The sequence below is a fragment of the Raphanus sativus genome, chromosome 9 (genome assembly GCF_000801105.2).
Source record: "Raphanus sativus cultivar WK10039 chromosome 9, ASM80110v3, whole genome shotgun sequence".
Taxonomy (NCBI): Eukaryota; Viridiplantae; Streptophyta; class Magnoliopsida; order Brassicales; family Brassicaceae; genus Raphanus; species Raphanus sativus.
In genome coordinates this window covers 313,679-336,424 of record NC_079519.1, presented here as the reverse complement: position 1 = coordinate 336,424, position 22,746 = coordinate 313,679, and the positions used below count along the sequence as shown (strand labels likewise).

Sequence of the window (22,746 nt, the reverse complement as noted above, 5' to 3'; positions counted from 1 at the left end):
TTTCTCATAGGGGGTTATTACCTCACAATTTTTTAAAAAAAAATTAATAAATAGGAAAATCTTGTTTAAATGCATAGTAGCACCACGTATTGACATAGGGTGATGGTCAAAGAGGTTTGGAACCTTTGTTGTCTCCGTTTCTATCAATAACAAAGATTTCATAGTTATAAATCCAATGCTTTAGACAGCATATGAAGTTTTACTAACTTAATTGTTAAAAATTAGAATAATGTTCATGTACCATGAAAAAGAGTTTATCATACATTAATAAAAATGTATAAAGTAATTCGAAAATTTTAAACAAAACTAATGAGTATAAACTTATAAATATAGAGATTTTAACCAAAAACTCAATATTTTCGTTGGGTTTAACTCACATATTTTAAGAAAAAAAAATCAAAAATATAACAATATTGTTTTAATGCATATTTGCATCATAAACTAACAAAGAATAATGGTCAAGGAGGTTTGGAACCTTTGTAGTTTCCGTTTCTCTGAAAATAGAGATTTCATAGTGGTTTTATCCATTCCTTTCTTATTTCATTTGTTTGGTTTCCCTAAAATGTTCGAGCCAAATAGCAATCATCATTTCATTTTCCATCCAGAAGGACGTGTGCGTAGGGAGTACTTATCATAGATAAATGCATGGTTGGATTTTGAAAAATATAATTCATAATTAACGTCAAATTTGACCCAAAAATATACAATTCGAACCATTTGAATAAAACATATAACACATTTTCTTGTCGATTCAGGGCACATCAAGCCTCCTCCACAAGACCAGAAGTTTGAGAATCTTATTATTTTAGCTATGTTTTGTAATGGCATTTTCACAGTTGAATAAAATAAGCAAATGCTTTGTCTCATATATTTGATTATAGTTCCTATCAGTTAATTCTTGCGAAGCGTGGGTGGATTTTCCTTTTTATTAATTGTTGTTATGTTCATTACATTGGTCCTACACATCAATCGAACTGAATACATTTGGTCTCTGACCCAATGAGTTTCTTCTATCAACAATACAGAGGAAAAAAAAACAAAAGGAGGCACCAAGAAACCCAAATCAGAGGAAGAGCTCTTGTGGCAGTGAGGTGGGGCAAAACTTCTTTGCTGCAAACTTGTACTGCCAAAAATAGAAGAAAAAAAAAGAGTAAACATTTCAAGTATCTTAATTACATGAAGATACTAATAATAAATAACAAAAGAAGTGGAGTGGAGTGTTATGTTACCTTGTCTTGACTGTACTTCTTTCTGACTGCAACTACATCGGCTGAGGGACTCTCATGACATAGCTGAAGAAGATTCGTAACGCATGCTTCCAAATGTTTAGCCTTGTACGATGTGTAATGCTCTAACGTAGAGCTCTGTCAAAAAAAAACGCAAATTTTAACAGGTTTAGTTAAACAAACTAAAGACTGTAAATAAAAGTTTCTTTGTCATACCCATGGTTTTCTTGAAGGGTGCAATATGTATCGTGCCAAGAAAACAGCAGAGGCTGCGACAAGTGATGGAGCGTAGCGAAGCATAGCGTAATCTAAGAGAGACAATTCGCTGAGATAGCTCGCTAGTGACTCAAACAGCAGTGATGGTACCTAATAGACAGCAATAAACAGTTAGAAACGCATATAAACCCATCACCAGTTGAGTAAATAACTCATCTTCAATTGTCATATAGCATTATACCTCAGTTTTGCCTTTAGCAGCACGAACAAAGCGCCTAATTAACCAACCATTTTAACAAGTCCGGATCAGCAGGGACACACACAAACACACACGCATAAATAGAAATAACATCAATATGATCAGAAGCTACCTCAAGAAACATTTTGCTGTTGGAGTTGTTAGTTCAAACTTCAAGTGATTCAGAACAGAAGACTCCATCTCCAGAAGCTGTTACAAACAATTAAGTTAACGATGTATTATTACTTTGCATATGAAACCCACAAGAAGAAAAGCTTGTCCACAATAAATTAAACACAAACCTCGTTTCTTAAGTATGTGTTATCAGTGATGTAACAGAAACTCTCCACTTGAGGCGCACACACTTCTTCATACTTTCTGAAAAATTTATCACGTCCACAAGTTTAGAAAAAAAATTGCATACTTTTTAAAGAAGCCAAAAGTATCAAAACCTCAAGAGTAAAAAGTGTATAGATTTCTCACGATGCAATCATCATGCATGAAACACCAAGCAACTGCAGGTTCTGCTTGGTAATCACATTCCCTGAAAGATACCGGTCCAAACAGTTCACCGCCAGATACAACGTCTCAGGCAAAAGCCTATACTCTTCAGCAACCTGTAGTTTCATGAAAACAAAACAAAAAAATCATATATCAACCTAACAGAGTCCAAAATTCTATAAAAGAAACGTTCTTTCTTGTTGCCTCATCAAATCTAAATGCAGTTTAACTGAACGCTTTTACCTCCACGAGCCAGTCAATGAGAATAGTACGCATGGTAGCATTGATGTTTGGCTGAACTCTCTCCATGTAATCAAAAGCAGGCCTTTTCTTTACCTAACAGAGAATAATAAACAAGCACACTCAGAAAACAGAGCCAAGTTTTTTTTTTTAGTTGTTGAAACTCGTAAAAGCGATTCCCAACCTCGGATAGAAGCAGATGCTCGTAGATATCACAAGCAAAGGCACCACAGAGCTGTGGATCCACGAGGTTACTATCGATATCATCAACCTCATCAGCATCATTTCCCAGATCTGACTCTGCATTACGTTGAGGCGATTCGATGATGTCTTCGTAAGGAACGAGTAGATTCGATTTGGCGTTTGGCTTGGGAGGTTTCGATGCCTTCTTCGATCTCCCGATCTTATTCGAACAACGCACCTTCAAATAGACGGAACGAGTTTTTAACAGAGATTATAAAACCCTAATTTCACTCGGCGGAGAAAAGAAGAAGAAGTTTTGTAACTTACGAGAGTAGACGACGGAGCGGAGATTCTAGATCCGTTCTTCTGGTTTGTGATGTCTCCGAGGGGATTACGGCGGTTTACGACTTCGCCGAGTGGGGCTCGGGTTTTGGCTACGCTCGGGCGAGAAAGTGGATTCTCCTTGGGTAGACTCCTCGATGACGACGAGGAAGACATTTTTGTTGAGGAGGGAGTGGAAGATCTCCGATTCGGCGGCGGCGGAGTCGTTCTCCGGTGAGATGAGTTAGGGTTTCTCTTCTGCGAGGGAGGGATCTTGAGAGAGAGAGAGACGAAGAGGATGAAGAGAAATGGGAAGTTACTATTTCTATTTATCAATGATAAATGAATTAATCCTGGCCGCTGGATTAAGTCAAAAACCGTTACGACTTACGCGATTGGATTAATAGATGGGGGACCCACTATTGTTGAGCGCGAAACTTTTATTATACTGAAAGCATTCGTAAACAAACCTTCTTTACAAGATAGAGAGTGTCATACAAGAGCGGGAAAAAACGTAGGTCCAGTAAAACCTTCTTCAAGAGAAGGAGGGTTTTCAACAAGAGCGTTAAACAGGCCTGGTATACCTTCCATGTATAACGTAGTTTAATAATTGTTTGGATTATATTTCAAAATAAAAAATGTTTGGATTAATATAGCTTCAGGTTTTGAAATGTAGGATTAGAAGAAATCTAGATATCAAATTTGGAAAACAAGAGTGCTAATTTAAAAAAAAAAAATAGTTTATTATGGGTGAATATGTGATTGATTTGTTTGTTTATTTGTGGGAGACTTAGGTTCCAAATGTTTATATTTACATATTTACATATATTTATTTATCTATATATTTTTGTTATTATTTACACTGGACTGCAGTTGTTCACAATTCACATGTTATCATTCAACCCTTAGAGTGGTACAGTATGCTAAGAGGCTGCTTTCAAGTGATGTGTTGTTGTGTGTTCGAGTATAAAGTTCATCTTTCATGATCAGAAGAATCTGCTGATCAGTTTGTGTTCGTTCCCTCTAGTTTAAAATATCTTATAGTAATCTACATATTTTTTTATGAGTTAAGACTTGAAGAGTCTTGTAGCCGGCGCTGATGAGTGCCTACTGAACGTGGCAAGCAATACAAATTTTGTGCTCGTTCCACAATTCCAATAGAAAAGCTCCACTTCTTGACTCTATGGTGGTCGTTGGAAGTTTGGTTTGACCTTTATGTGACAAATGTCATCATCATGCCTTTGTACAGTTTCTAATGACTTAATTGGAATCTTTTGCAGACGAGACAGAAAAAAGGTTTAAGTGGTTATACCTTTTGCGTTTCATGTAGGGAAAAAGGGTCATTGTGACATTGATGATCATTTCAAAGTTTGAATTACCAACAGTTTTATTTTTGATTTGGTTTCATTTTTCACTTTCACGTCTAAATCATGAAAGACCGCGTGCTCTAACACTATATTAGAGCACTTGAATATTTGAACTCTTTTAATTCTGCCGACCTGTTACTATACACACATATATCATCACAAGGCCATCATGTGTTATCAGCTAAAAGTTAAAATACTGTGTGCTATATACCAAAACTGAATAAAAACAAGCATCTTTCATGCGTGACTGCTAAAATTCAAATACTTTGTGCTATATACCAAAAACTGAATAAAACAAGCATTTCTCATGGCCTAGATTGAAAGATGTATTTATCCTCCAGGTTTTAATGTGGGTGTTACAATCTCAATTAGAGTTTGAAAATTTGAATATTATATTATATGGTGACCATTGTATAATTGACAAGGTTATGTTTAATGGTGGGGACAAATTGGAAACAAGTCAAATACACAGATAAACTTCTCTAATCTCTCCCGCCACCCACCTCCTCTAATCTCGCCTCCCATCTCTCTTTCTCTCTCCTATCCTATCTCATGTTTTTGTCTTAATATAAAGACATTTAACTCAATTCTTAATCCAAAGTCACAAGTCTCATCTCTCTCTATCCATCTATCTCTCTTTGGTTTTGTTTTCATATCTCTTCTTGTGAGCACAAAACCAAAATATGGCTATTGTTGCTGCCACCGTTGATGATTCTTTCAAGAGACCAGGAACCGTACCTTTCAGCTGGGAGGTCCGACCCGGTGTACCCAAGACCCGAGTTTCTCAACCCGGAACCGGAAACGGGAACACTCCTCTCCTTCAGCCTCCCAAGAAACTCTCTCCTCTCCGTTTAAAACCACTCTATCACTCGCAGCCGCTTCTCCCGCCGGCGCTATCTCCGCCGTCGTCTTCTTTCATCTCAAGCTCCAAGAGCCGCTCTCTATCTCCCCTCGCTCCTTCCTTTCCAACTCCGTCGAAGCTCAAACCGCCGCCGCCGTCGTCTCACTCCGGACTCTACTCTCCGGCGCCTTCTTTCCGTTCAACCCCGCGCGCTTTCTCCGAGCGGTGGCAGCCCAACCGCCACGACCGGGTCAGACCCGGATCCGAGTCCGAACCCAGACCCGACTTTGCTTTCGCCGGGCTCGGGTGTTTCCCGACGCCGAAGTTTAGGTTGAGGAAGAGCAAGACCGGTGGTGGCCGCCGGAGAAAAACCGGGTCGAGGTCGGACCGTGAGTACTGCTCCGATATGGAGACGATGTCGCCGTGGACCGTTTCTTCTAGATGGGACTCGCCGAAGTCGTCGTTCTCTTCGCTCCGGTTCTCGCCGAGACTCGCCAGCGAAGCTGAATGGGTCGGGTTTGGGCTCTTTTAAACCCATTTTATTTAAATGGGCCGAGATTGTGCTCTTTTAGCCATCCGATCCCGAACCAACAAGAAGCCTGTATCGCTCAAATCAAATTAAACTCAATGATTGGGCTAGAATGTAATCTTTTTAAATTTTGGGTCCTATATATCTAATGCCAATAGAGTTTTTTTCTTTTTATCTCTGTAGTATTTTGAAGTTTTGAGTGTGTGGAAGAAAGAATGCAAGTTTTTTTTACAGCTAAATGAGAATGCAAAATGTTGAAGTGAAAAGAGGTTGGTCCTATTTTAATTTTTTTTTAGTAAATGATTACTTCTGATGACATACACAAGGGTATTAGTGTATTATATATATATATATATATATATATACTCAAAAAAAAATCCTTTGTTTTGTTTCTATGAAAACAGCATTAACCATACATTTTTTATTTATTTCACTACTTTAAAAAAAAACTCTTTTTCTCTGGTGTCAAAGCTCTCCATCTTTATTGTACTTGGAAGCATCAGTTCCTGAGAAAAGCTCTCCTATCAAACCAAAGCCTCTTGGATATGCCTCCTCCTCCGACAAGTCTCCTCCATTGTCCTGACCCACACTGTTGACCGGAGACGCAAAAAGAACAAGTTGTAGTATAGATTTGATGTGAAACAACAAGAAGAAAGAAAAAAAAGGCGGGTTCAGAACTTGGGAAGCTTGTCACAGTCTGAAGGGATCCATCCAATCCTCTGCTTCTCATTGTCGTAGATCACCATTATCCCTTGGAATGATATGTCTTATCACACACACACACACACACACAGCCACATAAGATAAGACACTTATGGTCAAAGTAATAAACATAAACAAACATTAGAAGATTTTACTAACCCCCAATGATGTTATAGTCATCCAGACCGATCTCAGTTCCGTTTAGAATCCCCAAACACACGTTTCCCTTTTCCTGAAAAAAAAACACACACAACTCTCTCAGCCATGGATCTTTATTGAGACACAGGTCATAAGGTGAGAGACTCACAGTGATGATGAGATAAGACTCAGGTGGAATCTGAAACAGCTGACCGTTCTTTTGACTCCCACCAAACCTTAAAGTAATCGTCTTGAAGTACTTCTTGACATCATGTACCGACTTCAAAGGCTTCTTGTCTTTCCAACACACCGGTAAGCTCTTATCTTCTTTTGTTTCCGTCAAAGGCTTCCCCTTCAAGTCTTTTCTCACAAGATCGAGAACCGCCTGGTACGCTTCTGCGTTGAAGTAAGTGTAGGAGCTTCCACTATCGAAAATGAAGTTAATGCCTTTGACACCAGTGGTCTTGTCGTTAAAGAGAAGCTCAGCTGGTCCAGTCTTGTAGTTTTTACTAGGTGGCTTAAGAGACAATGAAGTCCATGTAACACCAGAGGAAGGAACAAGCTCATCTCCGATAGAGAGAAAGCCTTTACCGTTATGACTCAAGCAATGCACAATCACATTCTTGGTTACCCCCAAGGAACTAAGCTGCGACGAGATGCTTACTTTGCCTCTGCCGAGACCAAGGATCCCCGCTGTTGGAGGTGGAGGGTGTGGACCAGGGTTCTGCTGATCATACCCACATCTACATAAAGAAACTCATTCAAGAATCATGATAACAAGCAACTTGTGAATATTCAAAAAAACTAACCCAAACGTCAAGTGGGGACGCATGGTGGAGCCGTTTTCGAGTCTGAGAGGGAACTCATCGGAGACGAGAGCACCAACGGAGGAGGCATGATCAGAGTACCCAATCTCATAGTCACACTGGTCGTCAGGGTCATCACAATGTTTGCTCTGGGGAAGGTCGAGGCCAGAACACAAGAGGTGGGAACAAGGGAGAGTGTTGTGATTGGGCTTGTACTGGCTATCACGAGGCTGCAAAAGGAAAAAAGATAATAGCATAGAGATTCAAGATATGATGTCACAGAGAAACTAAAAAGGAAAGAAGTCAAAAGTTGTAAACCTTGGAGCAACCGTTGCAGGGAGCATCACACTGAACCCAAGTGAGGTCACTGCCGGTGTCGATGTCCAAGTCAAAGAGCTTAGGTGGGTTTCCTATGTTGAGCAGCACATAATAGTACCTGAGATTGAAATGGTCAATTCATTGGCAAAGATCTGATCTTTAAATCAATAGAATCAATCATCAAACGGAGAAAGATCAAAACTACAAATGGGTCAGTGAAAAGTAGAGAAAAAGAGATGAACTTTAAAGGTTACCCGAGAGGATAAACGTTGCCGGAGACGGGGAAGATGACGGAGGAGCCGAGACGGTGGTTCTGGAGCTTGATCTGATGACCCTTGGAGGAGTCTTTGGTAGCTTCCGAGAGTTGAAAACAGAGGAGGAGGAGGAGGAGGAGGAGGACATAGAAGACAGGTGGAAAGAGGTTTATTGTCTGCTTTTTAGGATTCATGATGATTACCCTTTCCTTTCCTCCAAGAAAGCGAAACCAAATCCCGAGAAGGTTTCCTTTTCAGGAGTAGAAAAAGTTTGACACTTTATGCTTCTGCTGCTTCTTCCAAAATTGTTTTTTTTCAAATATATAGAGACTAGAGAGAGAATCTCACTTACTGCTCGCAAGTTGCAAGTTTGGTACAGAGGTTTTGTTTGAGTTCCCGTGATTAGATTGATTGAGAAATTTGGACCTTACTTCGCCAGAATAACGTCAACGCGCATCGGTCAATGAGACTGGAGACGTGGAAGACCCGACCCACGCGCGAATCATATGATTGACTAAAAGGCCGAAAGTTCTTTCGGGTTTATGTATAGTTAAAGCCCATATATCGGCCCATTAATTCTACATGGTGGTGTTTAAATCTTTACAAAGGTATGTATTTTCCCCTTCAAATTTTCAGTAATTGTAATTTGATGAATGAATAATAGTGAAGAAAAGTTGACCAAAAAAAAGTAGTGAAAGAAAAAAAAAGAATATCTACTTTTCTGTTAAATAAATCGGGATTATTTTCCATAATCTCGTGTTCTAAATTTAGATAATACTATAGTTAGCTTCTTTTTTTTTTTTGAACAATGATAAGAGTCTCTATCATAGAGATATGATTATTTTATCCAGTTAAGACTTGAGGGAGTGACTCCAGATACATCCAAGTGGCAACTCATCCGCTAATTTTCCGACACATCTCCAAAAGTCACTTGTATCCTCCACCGTTTCGCCACCGTCCGTGACAATAATGGCTCTTTCTTTCTCCGCCGCATCTCACTCACTCTGCTCCTCATCCTCCACCAGAGTCTCTCTTTCCCCCGCCGCCGCCGTCTCCTCCCATCCTTCTCCCCCTCTCGTTGCTTTCTCTTCCTCACCACATTCTCTCTCTTCTCTCCGGAGCGTCGCATCCTCCTCTCTCTTCCCTCATTCCCCATCCCTCGTTCAGGTAAACACCATAACTTGCATAATTCCGTACGGTTTCATACGTTTAGCTCTGAACATTTTGCTTTTTCTTAGAGAAAACATCCGAACAGAGGTTCTTGTAGCACGGTGGTGTCTCCCACTTGTGCTGCTGCTGCATCTGATGCAGCTCAACTGAAAAGCGCTAAAGAAGACATCAAAGTCCTTCTCCGTACAAAGTTCTGCCATCCAATTCTCGTTAAGCATCCTTCTTGATGATAAATGTCAGGACAGGAAGATATTGAGTTTGTGTGTGTGTTTTGTTTGAACAAGATGTACATATTTTTCAATTGCAGGTAAGGTTGGGATGGCACGATGCTGGAACTTATAACAAGAATATAGAGGATTGGCCACAGAGAGGTGGTGCTAATGGAAGTCTTAGGTTCGAGCCTGAGCTTAAACATGCTGCAAACGCTGGTCTCGTTGATGCTTTAAAGCTCATCGAACCTCTCAAAGAAAAGTATGCTAACATCTCGTACGCTGACTTGTTCCAGTTAGCTAGTGCCACTGCTGTAGAGGTTAGTAGTTTTGGGGTTTTGGTCTAGCGGGAGAACTGACTATATCTATGTTGGTTCTTAAATAACTTTTAGTGATAATTAAACTTTTTAGGAGGCTGGTGGTCCTGAAATACCGATGAAGTATGGGAGAGTTGATGTCTCAGCACCTGAGCAGTGTCCTGAAGAAGGAAGACTCCCTGGTTTAACTTTATCTCTTTTTTCCACTGTCTGTTACATGGTTTCCATAGTGTTCTCTTTTTTCTGTTTCATCTTTTGTTATATAATTAATGAGTTTGAAAATGCATATGAAATGTTTTAGATGCTGGACCACCTTCACCAGCTGATCATCTGAGAGAAGTATTCTACAGAATGGGACTAAATGATAAGGTTCAGTTTCTTTGTTTGTTCATGTTTATTCTCAAATTTTCTGACAGTTGTTGAGGTAGTTTTTTATTCAAGCAGGAGATAGTTGCTTTATCTGGTGCACACACCCTAGGTCGATCCAGACCAGAACGTAGCGGCTGGGGCAAACCCGAGACAAAGTACACGGTATGAGTTCAATAAACAAAGACAAGGATATAGCTTCCTTCTGTGTTGAGTGATATAGTGTGTAGAGATGTGATGAAAAATGATCCAAAATGGCAGAAAGCTGGACCTGGAGAACCAGGAGGACAGTCTTGGACAGTGAAATGGCTCAAGTTTGACAATTCCTACTTCAAGGTCCCCCTTCTTAGTTAACATGGTTTTGTGAATGAAGAAGATGAATTCGAAGATCCTCAGTCTCTTGACCACTTATCTTATGCAGGATATCAAAGAAAAGAGAGACGAAGATCTTCTGGTTTTGCCCACTGATGCAGCCCTATTCGAGGATCCTTCTTTCAAGGTTACTAAATCAACTAAACGTGGTTTAGATTTTAAGATGCAGCAGAGCTAGTTTTTTAAATAATTGTCCTTTTGCTTTTTTGCAGAACTATGCAGAGAAATATGCTGAAGATCCAGCTGCATTTTTCAAGGACTACGCTGAAGCTCATGCCAAGCTCAGCAATCTTGGAGCAAAGTTTGATCCTCCTGAGGTATATATATATATACATTGCAGAAAGTAGAGATAACGTATTAGCTAGCTACTTTGTGTGTTATTACCATTATGAACCATGCATAGTCTAAAACTGGCTACTACTTACTGAACTAATTTAATCAGGGCATTATCATTGACAATGGTCCTGCACAACAAGGAGAGAAGTTCGTAGCTGCTAAATATTCCACTCAAAAGGTTTGTTCTCAGTACTTGATCTGTAAATATATACATTTTAAGGAGCTGGATCTTGCTTGTTCAACAATAAAAATAAAAAATAATAATATGGAATATTGGCAGAAAGAGCTTTCGGATTCGATGAAGAAGAAGATAAGAGCAGAGTATGAAGCAATTGGAGGAAGTCCTGATAAGCCATTACCCACTAACTACTTCCTCAACATCATAATTGCCATCAGTGTTTTGGTCCTACTGTTCACTTTCTTGGGTAATAATAACTCCTCTGATTACTCTGGTTTCTAAATTGTCAAACATTGTTTTTGATTCTTCTCCTTTGCGTATATATACATAACTATGTGATCTTCAAATATTCTTTGTAAACGAAGACATCATTGTAATAAGAGACTAGAGACAAAACTACATAGCATATAACTCTCTTTGATTAGGCTAACCATTGTTGCTTGTTTCTACAAGTAAGAAGACTATTGTTTTTTTAAAAATAATCTTAGAGGAACTTTTCAAGTTTTTATAAAACCACGTGCGACATGGACGTGCGTAGTTATGCTCAATCAATTTTACTTGTTGGGAGAATCAAAGTTTACAACTAAATGGAATTCATTCAATATATTAAATTCTGAATCTAGAAAGGTGTATGCATTTTAATTGGTTGGTATGGAAAACGATGTTCCTACCTCTCTAATGACGCAATAAGCTTACGATGAGTCGGTGCGGTTTGGGTAAGACTCATTCCCTTTGTTCTAATCTTCTTCTTTGAAACGTTCTTCTTTATATTTTTTTGTATGTATGATATGCAAATTGGTGTTGTAGCATCAGATTAGACACACCCACGACCAAACTTATTACACTCTGTCTCACCTGTTTAAAACGGCATACAACAACAAAACAATGCATTATTTTATCAGCATTTACAACAAAACTGTTAATAGATTGGTGAAACTGAAGAGACATGATCAGCTGTTTATAGATAGATAACATGTGTTTATTTTATGTGAAGTTTGCTTTTTCTTTATAAACTTATAAATATGTATATAGTATTAGAGTTCAAAAGAGGGTCCACACAGATCTAGAAAGGTGGCATTTTGAGTGAAGTGAATGAGTTAAAACAACTCATTGCTAATGCTAAACAACACAATCATTATTGTGTTTCCCCCCTGATTATGGACTAATTAAAGCAGAAAGCATGTGGCAATCATGCAAGTTTAAGTGTGAATAATATTTTATGAGAATAGAAACGAAAAATCGCCATGCCATTTTGATTTAGTTGTGATTTTGGGTTGTGGTCGGGATAACAAGGGTGCATGTGAAGTGGATTTGGAGGCACATGACCTACTTTATCACCCAATAGTCTCAAGGTCTCATGCTATATGGCGTTATTGTTACAATATTCAAAATATACATGTATTATGAACAATACTTGGGTTCACCCCTGAGGTGAACTTATGAATTCACCTCTTTCCTTATTTCAATTATATTGCCATAAATATTAATGTCACATAAATAAATAAATTATAAATTACAAAAGAAGTAAACTTTAAATCATAAACTCTAAATTCGAACCATAAACCCAAATCTTAGATTTTTAATTTTAAACCATAACCTAAACCCAAACCTATACCCTAAACCCAAACCTATACCCTAAATCTTAAATCTAAATTTAAATCCTAAACCCTAAACTCAAATCATAAACCCTAAACCCAAACTCTAAACGCTAAACCCAAACTCTAAACGCTAAATCCTAAACTTTAAACCCAAAATGTAAATCATAAATCCAAATTTTTCAAATATTTTTGGGTTAATGATCATCAAATGTATTTTCAAATACATTTTAGTGTATAGAGTTTGGGTTTATGGTTTACAGTTTGGGTTTAAGGTTTAGGATTTAGGGTTTAGAGTTTGGGTTTAGGGTTTAGAGTTTGGGTTTAGGGTTTATGGTTTGGGTTTAGGGTTTATGGTTTAGGTTTAGGGTTTAGGATTTAAATTTAGATTTAGGATTTAGGGTATATAGTTTGGGTTTAGGGTATAGGTTTGGATTTAGGGTTTAGGGTTTGGTTTAAAATTTAAAATCTAAAATTTGGATTTAGGATTTGAATTTAGAGTTTATGATTTAAAATTTACTTTTTTGTAATTTATAATTTATTTATAATGTGATGTTAATGTTTATGGCAATTTGATTGAAATAAGGAAAGAGGTGAATTTATAAGTTCACCCCAGGAGTGAACCTAAATTGTTCATATATTATTGTAAAAATATTCAAGTAACTAAACGTATGTAGTTAAAAGGAAACATTCAAATATATGTGATTTGATCCGAAGACAATATCCACTAATTTACATTTGTAAACACTTAACACAAAAAGAGTCTTGACTTCTTACCCAAATGAAATTGGTTTTGTTGCTTATAAAACAAGATTTCCATAAATATCTTAATTAATTTTTTATTTCTCAAATTTTTTATTTCTCAAATTTTTAAGCTAGTTTAATAATTAATTTGTAATAGATTACTTTTTTAAATATACATATTCACTGTTTTGGTTTAAAGAAAAATTAACAGTGAATACCAACGTATTTGGAAACTGAAAGTAAAAGTAATTGGACTATTTATTTTAAAAACATTTGATATACCATATACAATTTATTTACCTTTGTACTATTCGGTAACCTATAATCCATTTTTATAGTCCTTTCTTAATTTTATACTTAATCCAAATGATGAAATCTATTTTGTCTGTGGGTGATAAAACAGTAAAGCTTTTATCTACCACTTTTGGATGCATATATGTACACACTGTATACCGCAGTATCACGTTGTCTACACAAAGATAGAAATAATAGCAAAAAAAAAAAGAGTTTAAAAGAAAACAAAATAAGAGAAGAAAATACTTACACGTCGTCTTCTTCTTTGATTGTCGTCACTCTCTCCCGGTGAACTAGAATTTTCGTAGAAGAAATATAAAAACATTTTAGTCCTTTTTAACCATTCCTCGTTGCTCCCACTTTCATCTTCCCCAATTTAATTCTTCAATTAATATTCCGCCGAGCTTTTCTTCGCACATCTCTATCCATTAAATGTAGTAAAGTCACATTAATTAATCGCAAGACGACGACTTTTCTTTTTTTGTTTTCTTTTCCCCTTGTTGTCAGTCTCCTTCGTGTATTCACGTTTCGTATAAGTCATCAGGCTGTTACTCATGCATCATCTTTCTCCTCTGTTTTTTATAACACGACAACATTACAACGACTATTCTGAACTTCAAAAAAAAGAAAACTTGCTCTGTTCCGACAACTTTCTTGAAGCCATGGTAGTAGCTTCGTGTCCGGTCTGGCGAAAGAACGAGACTTGAAACAGAGTTCTTGATAACAAAGTCGTTACCTTTGTGTTGTTTGTTTGTTTCCAATGGGTTGCGGAGGATCTAAGATAGATGATCAGCAGCTCGTGATCCTCTGCAGAGAGCGCAAGGAACTGCTCAAAACGGCGTCGCATCACCGCTCCGCTCTCGCCGTCGCTCACCTCGTTTACTTACAGTCTCTCCGCGACGTCGGCGAAGCTATCCAGCGTTTCGTCGACGAGGAGGAGAGCGTTTCTTCGCCGGTTCTCACGCTTCCTTCCGACGAAGGGAAGCCGACGAAGCAACGCAGAGGATCGATCTCTTCCACGTCGATTTCTCATTCGGTTATCGAAGAAGAAGGAGAAGAAGAAGATGGAACCGGTTCGCATTTGAATCTCTCTTCAATTGGATCTGAATCCGGTTTAGAAGACGGATCTGATGATGATGATGACGATGGTGGTCATATCCAAATCGATACCACTCCTGAACCAGAGCTAAACCGGTCAAAACAAACATTTTCCCCCGGTAACCGGTCAAAACAAACATTTTCCCCCGGTTATGGTTATCCTCCACCGGGTTATCCATACCCGTATCCGGTTGGAGGATGGGGATTCAATGGCGACCCGAATCGAGGAATGTATTTCATGAAGAAATCCGCGGCGCAATCCCAACCGTTCGTTTTCAAACCGGAGAATCACCGAGTAGAGCCGTCGGATTACGGAAACTCCGGTTATTTCATTAATCCTGGGTCAACCGGTTCCAGTTATCTCCCTAATGCTAATTATTCCGGTTATCCTCCTCCTTCTCCGGCAAAGCCACCACCACCAACTCTCCCCTCCCCGCCTAGAGTCTCCACTTGGGACTTCTTGAACGTGTTCGACACGTATGATTACGGAAACTCACGTTCGCGTGCTCCGAGCTACTACTACCCTCCGGGAACGGCGTCTATCTCGAGCAGCCCTGACTCGAAGGAGGTGAGAGAGAAGGAAGGGATCCCTGAGCTCGAAGAAGTACCAGAGCACGAGGTGATCAAGCAAGTGTACAGACGTCCAAAGAGAACACCAGCTTTGGAGAAGGTGAAAGAACGCAAAGAAACACTAAAGACAGTGCCTTTACCGGAAGAAGCAGCCACGGAGGAGAGCTCGTTAGATACAGAGACCGTCTCTACGTTTTCAGGAAGCGATGTGGAGGAGGAGTCTGACTTTCACTATGTTAAGAGCAGCAACAGTTCGAGCGGACAGGAGACGATCATGGAGACGGAGGGGTCGGAACAACAAGTGAATGGGAGCAAGAAAGGAGTGGTGAGCATTGAGCTGGATGAGGAGGGAGCCAGTAGTAGTACTTCCTCTTTTGATGTTGAGTCTTCTAAGATTAGTAGCTTTTCGAGTTTGTCGGTTCGTGCCACTAGGGAGATCAAGGAAGTTGTGGAGGAGATTAAGAGCGAGTTTGAGATTGCTGCTTCATGTGGGAAGGAGGTTGCTGTGCTGCTTGAGGTCAGCAAGTTGCCTTATCAGCATAAAGACAAGAGTGGCTTTAAAGGTAATTAACCTTGTCTTGACTAATACTTGCCTGCTTGTCTGAGATTCAGATACTCCTAGATGAGAGCTTGTTACATTTTGGTTCATGATTCAGAATAAGTCATGATCATGCATTTTGCATAGTTTCTTGGTAAAGTCAAAAAAAAAAAAATCTCTAGGCGTTAAAAGTTATTTATTTATTTATTGTCTATTATATATTTATATTTTTTTGCCGACATCTATTATATATTTATATTAGATATTTTAACTTTTAAGTTTGATTATAAAATTATTTTCATGAATAATAAAAATTAAATATAACAAAAACTGAGTATTTGTGGATTTACACTAACATTGTCATTTGATTTAACTGAACTACACCAATTTAGATAATTATACCAACTTTAGATTAATTTTAACAGCTTAAACCAATTTGAACTGTTTAAATCAGATTTTTTAAAAATTATGACTGACTAAACTGATTTTTTGAACATTGGATTTTTCTTAGACAATGACCAAATGTTTTATGTTTCAGTTATCTTATCTAGGATCATGTATCTTGTAGCACCATCCAAACGCTCTAAGCCTGAACTATCAATAAGACTAACATCTAAGACACTGCAATTGGCAAAAGCATATAATGGACAAGATGTTAATGTAGGCTCCACTGGAAACCTCTCATCAACCTTGGACAAACTCTATGCTTGGGAAAAGAAACTCTACAAGGAAGTCAAGGTACTTACTACTACATGCTTTCTTGAGCTCTTTTTAGATTTTTCTTGCATCTCCTCTCCTAACATTGTGATCTGATTGTTCAGGGAGAAGAGAAGCTTCGTTCCATCTACGAAGAGAAGTGCAGATCACTGAAGAAAATGGACGCGCATGGGGCAGAAGCTACCAAGATCGAGGCGACTCGAGCGTACATCAGGAAGCTTCTGATGAAAATAGATATCTCTATAAGATCTGTTGATTCTATTTCGAGACGGATCCATAAACTTAGAGATGAAGAGTTGCAGCCACAGCTCACACAGCTTATTCATGGGTAAGTTGAGTCATCTTTGTATTCAGACGTAAGCTGCAAGAAACTTATATTTGTGCTTTTGAAGGTTGGTGAGAATGTGGAGATCGATGCTGAAGTGCCACCAGAAACAGTTCCAAGCCATCATGGAGACCAAGGTTCAGTCTGTAAAGGCGAACACCGTCTCCAGCTCGAAAGCGTTTCTTGATCTCGAGATGGAGCTAAGGGACTGGTGCAGCAGCTTCAACGAGTGGGTCAACACGCAGAAAAAATACGTCCACTCTCTAAACCGGTGGCTCTCGAAGTGTCTTCACTACGAGCCAGAGGTGACAGAGGATGGATACGCTCCTTTCTCACCTAGCCAGATCGGCGCACCACCGATCTTTACCGTATGCAAAGACTGGGAAGAAGCGATGGGGAGAGTGTCTGGAGAGAAGGTGAGCAACGCGATGCAAGGGTTCGCTTCGAGCTTGCACGAGATGTGGGAGAGGCAAGAGGAAGAGGAACAAAGGCTCAGAGCAGAGCAAAATCAAGATCATGCAGAGTCTGATGACAAGAGAAGTGTGGTTTCGAAAGGCCGGTCAGAGAGCGGAGTGTCGGTTTTGGATGATCTGAGAGTGGATTTGGATTCGATGAGGAAAAAGCTGGTGGAGGAGAGAGGTAAACGTAGAGAAACGACCACTGTGAAGGCGGTGGCGTCGAGTAGTAGTACGTTGAAAGGTGGACTCGCTCCTGTTTTTGATGCGTTGAGAAAATTCAACGTAGAGGTTGTGAAAGCTCATGGAATTGTTAGGCTTCAACATCCTCGGACTTCTTCTTGAGTAGTAGAGAGGGGGGGGGGGCACATTTTGCAATATTTTGAAGTTTTGTTACTTGAAAATTAATTATAGGTCCATATAGATTCCACATTCGGTTAAAGAAGCATTGGGTCTCGTGAACTTCAACTTATATGAACCAATGGAAGTATCTACAGCTTCTCCAAAAACCATCACAAACGATTAATCTAATACAAACTAGATAGATACCATCTTTGCCTTACATCACAATGACAACACCTCGAACCTTGCTATAAGAAGAGTAAAGGATTTTTAAGTACAGAAATACAGTGCAATGATGAAATTGCGAAGCAATATGGCAACATATTGAGAAATGAAGATTAGCATGTTATGCATGATCTAGGCAGCGTTACCCAATTTATCAAAAGTCAAGCCTCCATTAGTCCATGACTCCATTAAACAATTTACATACAGTATTTAATCATTCAATTTAGAAACGCAATTTATCATTTTAGAAACGCAATTTATTTTTATGTTGACTCTTCCGACCAAAACGGACAAGGAGGAGACAAATCAGAAACCGCCAAGTGTTTTTAAAGAAGATCAAATCAATTAGAAATGGTTTTACTTGATATAGGCAAATTTGTCTAATCCCCATTATGATTTTTTGGCTGATGGTTATGGAAGCAAATAATGAAAAATTTAACGACCCTTCCTTGTGGTCCAAAGTCTGATAAAAAAAATCCTTCTCAAAAGCAGTAAAAAAACAATGACGAGACCTATCCAATCAAAAAACGACACGTGTACTACTGACCACTGAGAAGCCAGCGTCCTCGTGTAATTTCACTTCTCTCTAGAGTAAAAGAAAAAAAAACTTTATATAAATATCTTCCTCGTTCATCGCTTCCTCACACACGAATATTCGTACAAACGGTAGTACACGGAGGAGGAGGAGTGAAGAGAAGAGCGATAATGGCGTCTAACGGTTTCGCGATGTTATCGATCCTTGTGTTATCATCTCTCCTCGCTTCGTCTATTAGAAGCGAAGAAGCGACGAAGGAGTTCGTCTTGACGTTGGATCACTCTAACTTCACCGATACCATCAACAAGCACGACTTCATCGTCGTCGAGTTCTACGCCCCTTGGTAAAGATCTGATTCGATCTCTGTCTACGACGTAGATCGTGTATCGAATGTTGATTATATAGCTCATCGGTTGTTGATTTTGATGAATCGAGTACAGATTATCTTAGGATTCAAATTTGTTAGGATGATATAGCTCGAGAGAGATTGTTCTTTTGATGATTCGAGTAGAGATTTTTAAGTGTTTCGATCTTAGAATTTCAAATTTGTTTTAGGATAAATATGAAATTAAGAATCTCTGTTTCATTTGGTTTACAGGTGTGGCCACTGCAAGAGTCTTGCTCCTGAGGTGATTATATTTTGCTTAAAATATTTTGAAAAAAATTAGTTTATATTGGCTAGATTCAAGCAGCTAACGTTGGTGTTTATTTGGTTATACAGTATGAGAAGGCTGCAGCGGAGTTGAGCAGCCAAAGCCCTCCCATCTTCCTCGCCAAGATTGATGCTAGCGAGGAGTCTAACAAAGGGATTGCGAACGAGTACAAGATTCAGGGATTCCCAACGATTAAGATTCTGAGGAAGGGTGGGAAGTCGGTTCAAGATTACAACGGACCTCGTGAATCCGCGGGTATTGTGACTTATGTGAAGAAGCAGAGTGGACCTGCTTCTGCTGAGATTAAGTCGGCTGATGCTGCTGGTGAGGTTATTGGTGAGAAGAATGTTGTTGCTGTAAGTGCAGTGCTTCCTCTCTCGTGTTATTTCCTTTTTGCAATTTGTTTTTTATCAGGTATTGTAATCAAGGATTTTGTCTATTTTGTTTTGGTCTTAGGTTGGTGTGTTCCCTAAGTTATCCGGTGAGGAGTTTGATTCTTTCGTGGCCCTTGCTGAGAAACTGCGCGCTGACTATGATTTCGCACATACTTTGGACGCCAAGCTTCTTCCTCGTGGAGACTCATCTGTGGTGGGACCTGTCGTGAGGCTATTCAAGCCTTTCGATGAACTTTTTGTCGATTCCAAGGTACAAAAGAAACCTTTTATTTTGTTCGTTACATCAGTGAGTAGCCTTGTTATACGCAAATAATGTTGCAGATTTTGCTTGATTTTGATTTTATGAATAATGAATTTCAGGATTTCAATGGGGAAGCTCTGGAGAAGTTTGTCAAAGAATCAAGCATTCCTCTTGTTACCGTCTTTGACAAAGATCCAAGCAACCACCCATATGTTGCCAAATTCTTCGACAGCCCTGCCACTAAGGTAAAAAGTTTATTTTGAGAACTGATAAGGGTAATGGTCAGTTCTTTGACAGCCCTGCCATTATCATAGATGGACAATTTGTTCATGGTTGCCTATGGAAAAAGCTCTTGCTGCATTAGGGGAATAGTTCAATTATAACTCTCTTTATATTGTGTCAATGAGTTTGTTATTACGAGTTTATTGAAGCATTTGTTTGTTCTGCTTTTCAACATCTTTTTAAAATGTTTACAGTCTTGTATGATCTTCTGGTTTTGAATGGGTAGTAATGTTTTGAAATTCAGGTAATGATGTTCGTTAACTTCACTGGAGAAACAGCCGAATCTCTAAAATCAAAGTTCCGTGAAATTGCTACATCCTACAAAGGAAAAGATCTTGCCTTCCTTGTTGGTGATGCCGAGAACAGCCAAGGCGCTTTGCAGGTTACTATTTTCTTTAGTTCGTCTCCTTAATTATTTGCCTTCTGATGTAGTCACTAAGCATGATTTTTCTTTTGCATGTTATCTGTTTAACAGTACTTTGGACTCGAAGAGAGCCAAGTTCCCCTCATCATCATCCAGACTCCTGACAGCAAGAAGTATTTGAAAGCAAACGTTGTGGTTGACCAGATTGAATCATGGATGAAGGACTTCAAGGTATCATTCTCGTGAATTTTATGTAAAAGAGCTACGTAAAATCAATATAACCTAACCTAAAGACACATGTTTCCTTCAGGACGGGAAAGTTGCCGCCCACAAAAAATCTCAGCCTATCCCAGCTGAAAACAACGAGCCAGTGAAGGTTGTTGTAGCTGAGAGCCTTGACGACATGGTTTTCAACTCTGGAAAGAATGGTGAGAACATTTAAAACCTCCTTTCGATTTTTTGTTTCGCAAAACAGCAACTGATATAAAACATCAAATATTACTCTTGTCAGTGTTGATTGAATTCTACGCACCGTGGTGTGGACATTGCCAAAAACTTGCCCCAATCTTGGACGAAGTGGCTTTGTCGTTCCAGAACGACCCAAGTGTCATCGTAGCAAAACTAGTAAGCCTCTTTTTGTTTTTTGTTCTACATATCTTTTCTTACAAGATTGATGATGGTCTTAACCGCAAATGTGTGTGTGTGTGCAGGACGCAACCGCAAATGATATCCCCAGCGATACATTTGATGTGAAAGGCTTCCCAACGATTTACTTCAGATCAGCTGATGGAAAGGTTGTATTGTACGATGGAAGCAGGACAAAGGAAGACTTCATAAGCTTCGTTGAGAAGAACAAGCCAGTTTCTCATCGTGAAGAGTCTTCTACTACTGTTAGGAGTGGAGAACATAAGACTGAGGAATCGGCCGCAAAGGACGAGCTGTAAAAGCCTTGTTTTTTTTTTTTTGCTTTTATCTCTTTCTGACATTTGAACCCAGTGTTACCCGGTAATAAGATCAAATAAAACCATATTTTAATCATACACTTTGATGTTTGAGCATATGGGAGATGCTAGTTTTGTATATAAAGCTAGTAAATCTTCCTTTTTATTTAAATGGTTTCAGTGATAGTGGTAGAAGTAAAAATACTAAAAAATTTATGGTAGGTTGAAATTTACTAATTTACTCTAAAGCAAAAGAATGAACATAGAAGATTGATCAGTCTACTGCATATGTTTGCAATTGAGACATTGTGTCTTATGCTAATTTGTTGTTGGAAAATTTTGTTCCGTGTCAGAAAAAACATTTATGCATTGTTTTAGTAAAGGGAATAAGATTTTGGTTATTGCATGTTATCATGCATAATTCTTCTAATCATCACTTTATAAGACACAGCTGCACAGAGTACATCAACCAAATTTACTGTCTTGGTTTCTCCGGTGAAAGAATGAAAGGACACGGGTTCACTAACTTTGATTTCTATTTTACTACAGTCTACATGTACACGCGTCTTAATGCATGTCACTTGAAGCGAGAATCTTGAATCAGTCTTGTGTCTATCTCTATTTATACAAAAAGTTCTAAGCAAAATTTACAAGAGTTTTTTTTTTTTTTTTTTTTGTCATCAAACATACAGACTCATATTATTGATTCTGTACACCAAACTGGTAGCTCGGCATCCATGTGAATGACAAAAGACGATTGTTGTCTGGCACTGCGTGCTAAACGATCCGCCCTTGAATTTGCCGTCCTTGGTACATAGATGAGCTGTAAGCTATGGAAACTACTTTGTAAGCTTCTAATATCCTCCAGATAACTTGCGAACGCCGGCCATTCTTCTGGTTCCGAAACCACCTTCACCAACTGAGAACAATCCGTTGCAAATGTAACCTGAAACTGACGTAAATTCCTCATGCATTCCATTGCCCAAATCAATGCTTCCACCTCCGAGTGAAGGGGAGATATACTTGCCCGAACATTTCGTGCCCCCATTAATCCCTCATATCCTTCCAGAGTACTGTACCATCCTTGTCCCGAGAAAGAGTCTTTATCCTTCCACGAACCATCTGTGAATTTACCATATTACACTTCTCTGCATTTTTCTTTTCCTTCGTGAGAACATTTTTATTGACCTTATAATATAAGATAGAAAATTCCATAAGATAACATTAAAAAAATGTGTCACAAATATAACACATAACGAAAAAATGACCAAAATATTTTATTTTATTTACACTTATATTTCTAAGGTTAACTAATCTAAAAGGGAATTTGGGATCAATGTTTAAAATTTTATTAAATAAAAATAAATACTAAAAATTTGAAAATAAAAATATGAAAAATAGTTTCAAAAAGTATTTTCGAATTATAAAAATAAAATTTGAAAATAAAAATCAAAATCAAAAATAATAAAAAATTATAAAAAATTATAAAAATCGAATCTGAAACTATAAAAAATTTTTTTTTTTTATCTTCTTAATTTATTTTTTATTTTTAATATATTTATAATCTTTTATCCTCTTAAATAAAACATTTTGATCATTCTTTC

At 38.4% G+C, this 22,746-nt stretch overlaps 6 protein-coding genes across 8 annotated transcripts; 4 read left to right on the top strand and 2 right to left on the bottom strand.

Moving 5' to 3' along the window:
* Window positions 1-912: 912 nt before the first annotated feature.
* On the bottom strand, window positions 913-3,195 carry LOC108835195 (cyclin-A1-2-like). Its single transcript, XM_056993624.1, has 10 exons — window positions 2,932-3,195; window positions 2,606-2,842; window positions 2,425-2,517; window positions 2,164-2,297; window positions 1,983-2,058; window positions 1,814-1,890; window positions 1,684-1,717; window positions 1,443-1,592; window positions 1,230-1,364; window positions 913-1,123 (listed from the first exon to the last, which is right to left on the bottom strand). Exons 1-10 carry the CDS (start codon window positions 3,100-3,102, stop codon window positions 1,064-1,066), a joined length of 1,167 nt encoding a protein of 388 aa, XP_056849604.1. The 5' UTR covers window positions 3,103-3,195; the 3' UTR covers window positions 913-1,063.
* A 1,610-nt stretch (window positions 3,196-4,805) lies between these two features.
* LOC130500302 (extensin-like) lies at window positions 4,806-6,013 on the top strand. Its single transcript, XM_056995178.1, has one exon. It carries the CDS (start codon window positions 4,976-4,978, stop codon window positions 5,663-5,665), a length of 690 nt encoding a protein of 229 aa, XP_056851158.1. The 5' UTR covers window positions 4,806-4,975; the 3' UTR covers window positions 5,666-6,013.
* LOC108828487 (aspartic proteinase Asp1) lies at window positions 5,983-8,212 on the bottom strand. The gene is made up of 7 exons (XM_018602197.2): window positions 7,881-8,212; window positions 7,627-7,744; window positions 7,312-7,538; window positions 6,672-7,245; window positions 6,524-6,596; window positions 6,341-6,428; window positions 5,983-6,251 (listed from the first exon to the last, which is right to left on the bottom strand). Exons 1-7 carry the CDS (start codon window positions 8,072-8,074, stop codon window positions 6,128-6,130), a joined length of 1,398 nt encoding a protein of 465 aa, XP_018457699.2. The 5' UTR covers window positions 8,075-8,212; the 3' UTR covers window positions 5,983-6,127.
* Window positions 8,213-8,736: 524 nt separating this feature from the next.
* Window positions 8,737-11,261, top strand: LOC108824179 (L-ascorbate peroxidase T, chloroplastic). The gene is made up of 11 exons (XM_018597552.2): window positions 8,737-9,047; window positions 9,119-9,259; window positions 9,358-9,579; window positions 9,671-9,758; window positions 9,878-9,945; window positions 10,021-10,107; window positions 10,204-10,278; window positions 10,364-10,441; window positions 10,527-10,631; window positions 10,757-10,828; window positions 10,931-11,261. Exons 1-11 carry the CDS (start codon window positions 8,850-8,852, stop codon window positions 11,108-11,110), a joined length of 1,314 nt encoding a protein of 437 aa, XP_018453054.1. The 5' UTR covers window positions 8,737-8,849; the 3' UTR covers window positions 11,111-11,261.
* A 2,589-nt stretch (window positions 11,262-13,850) lies between these two features.
* Window positions 13,851-17,658, top strand: LOC130499960 (protein ALTERED PHOSPHATE STARVATION RESPONSE 1-like). Of its 3 annotated transcripts, none has more exons than XM_056994552.1 (4): window positions 13,851-15,692; window positions 16,332-16,405; window positions 16,489-16,712; window positions 16,777-17,658. In XM_056994552.1, the coding sequence occupies exons 1-4, from the start codon at window positions 14,222-14,224 to the stop codon at window positions 17,507-17,509; spliced, it is 2,502 nt and encodes an 833-aa protein (XP_056850532.1). In that variant the 5' UTR covers window positions 13,851-14,221; the 3' UTR covers window positions 17,510-17,658. The 3 variants fall into 3 exon arrangements, with proteins under 3 accessions (XP_056850532.1, XP_056850531.1, XP_056850530.1); XM_056994551.1 differs by having other exon boundaries at window positions 16,236-16,405; XM_056994550.1 differs by having other exon boundaries at window positions 16,206-16,405.
* A 707-nt stretch (window positions 17,659-18,365) lies between these two features.
* Window positions 18,366-21,239, top strand: LOC108826903 (protein disulfide isomerase-like 1-2). Its single transcript, XM_018600246.2, has 10 exons — window positions 18,366-18,609; window positions 18,865-18,895; window positions 18,988-19,275; window positions 19,376-19,564; window positions 19,675-19,800; window positions 20,082-20,219; window positions 20,313-20,432; window positions 20,512-20,629; window positions 20,713-20,825; window positions 20,912-21,239. Exons 1-10 carry the CDS (start codon window positions 18,437-18,439, stop codon window positions 21,143-21,145), a joined length of 1,530 nt encoding a protein of 509 aa, XP_018455748.1. The 5' UTR covers window positions 18,366-18,436; the 3' UTR covers window positions 21,146-21,239.
* Window positions 21,240-22,746: the final 1,507 nt, after the last annotated feature.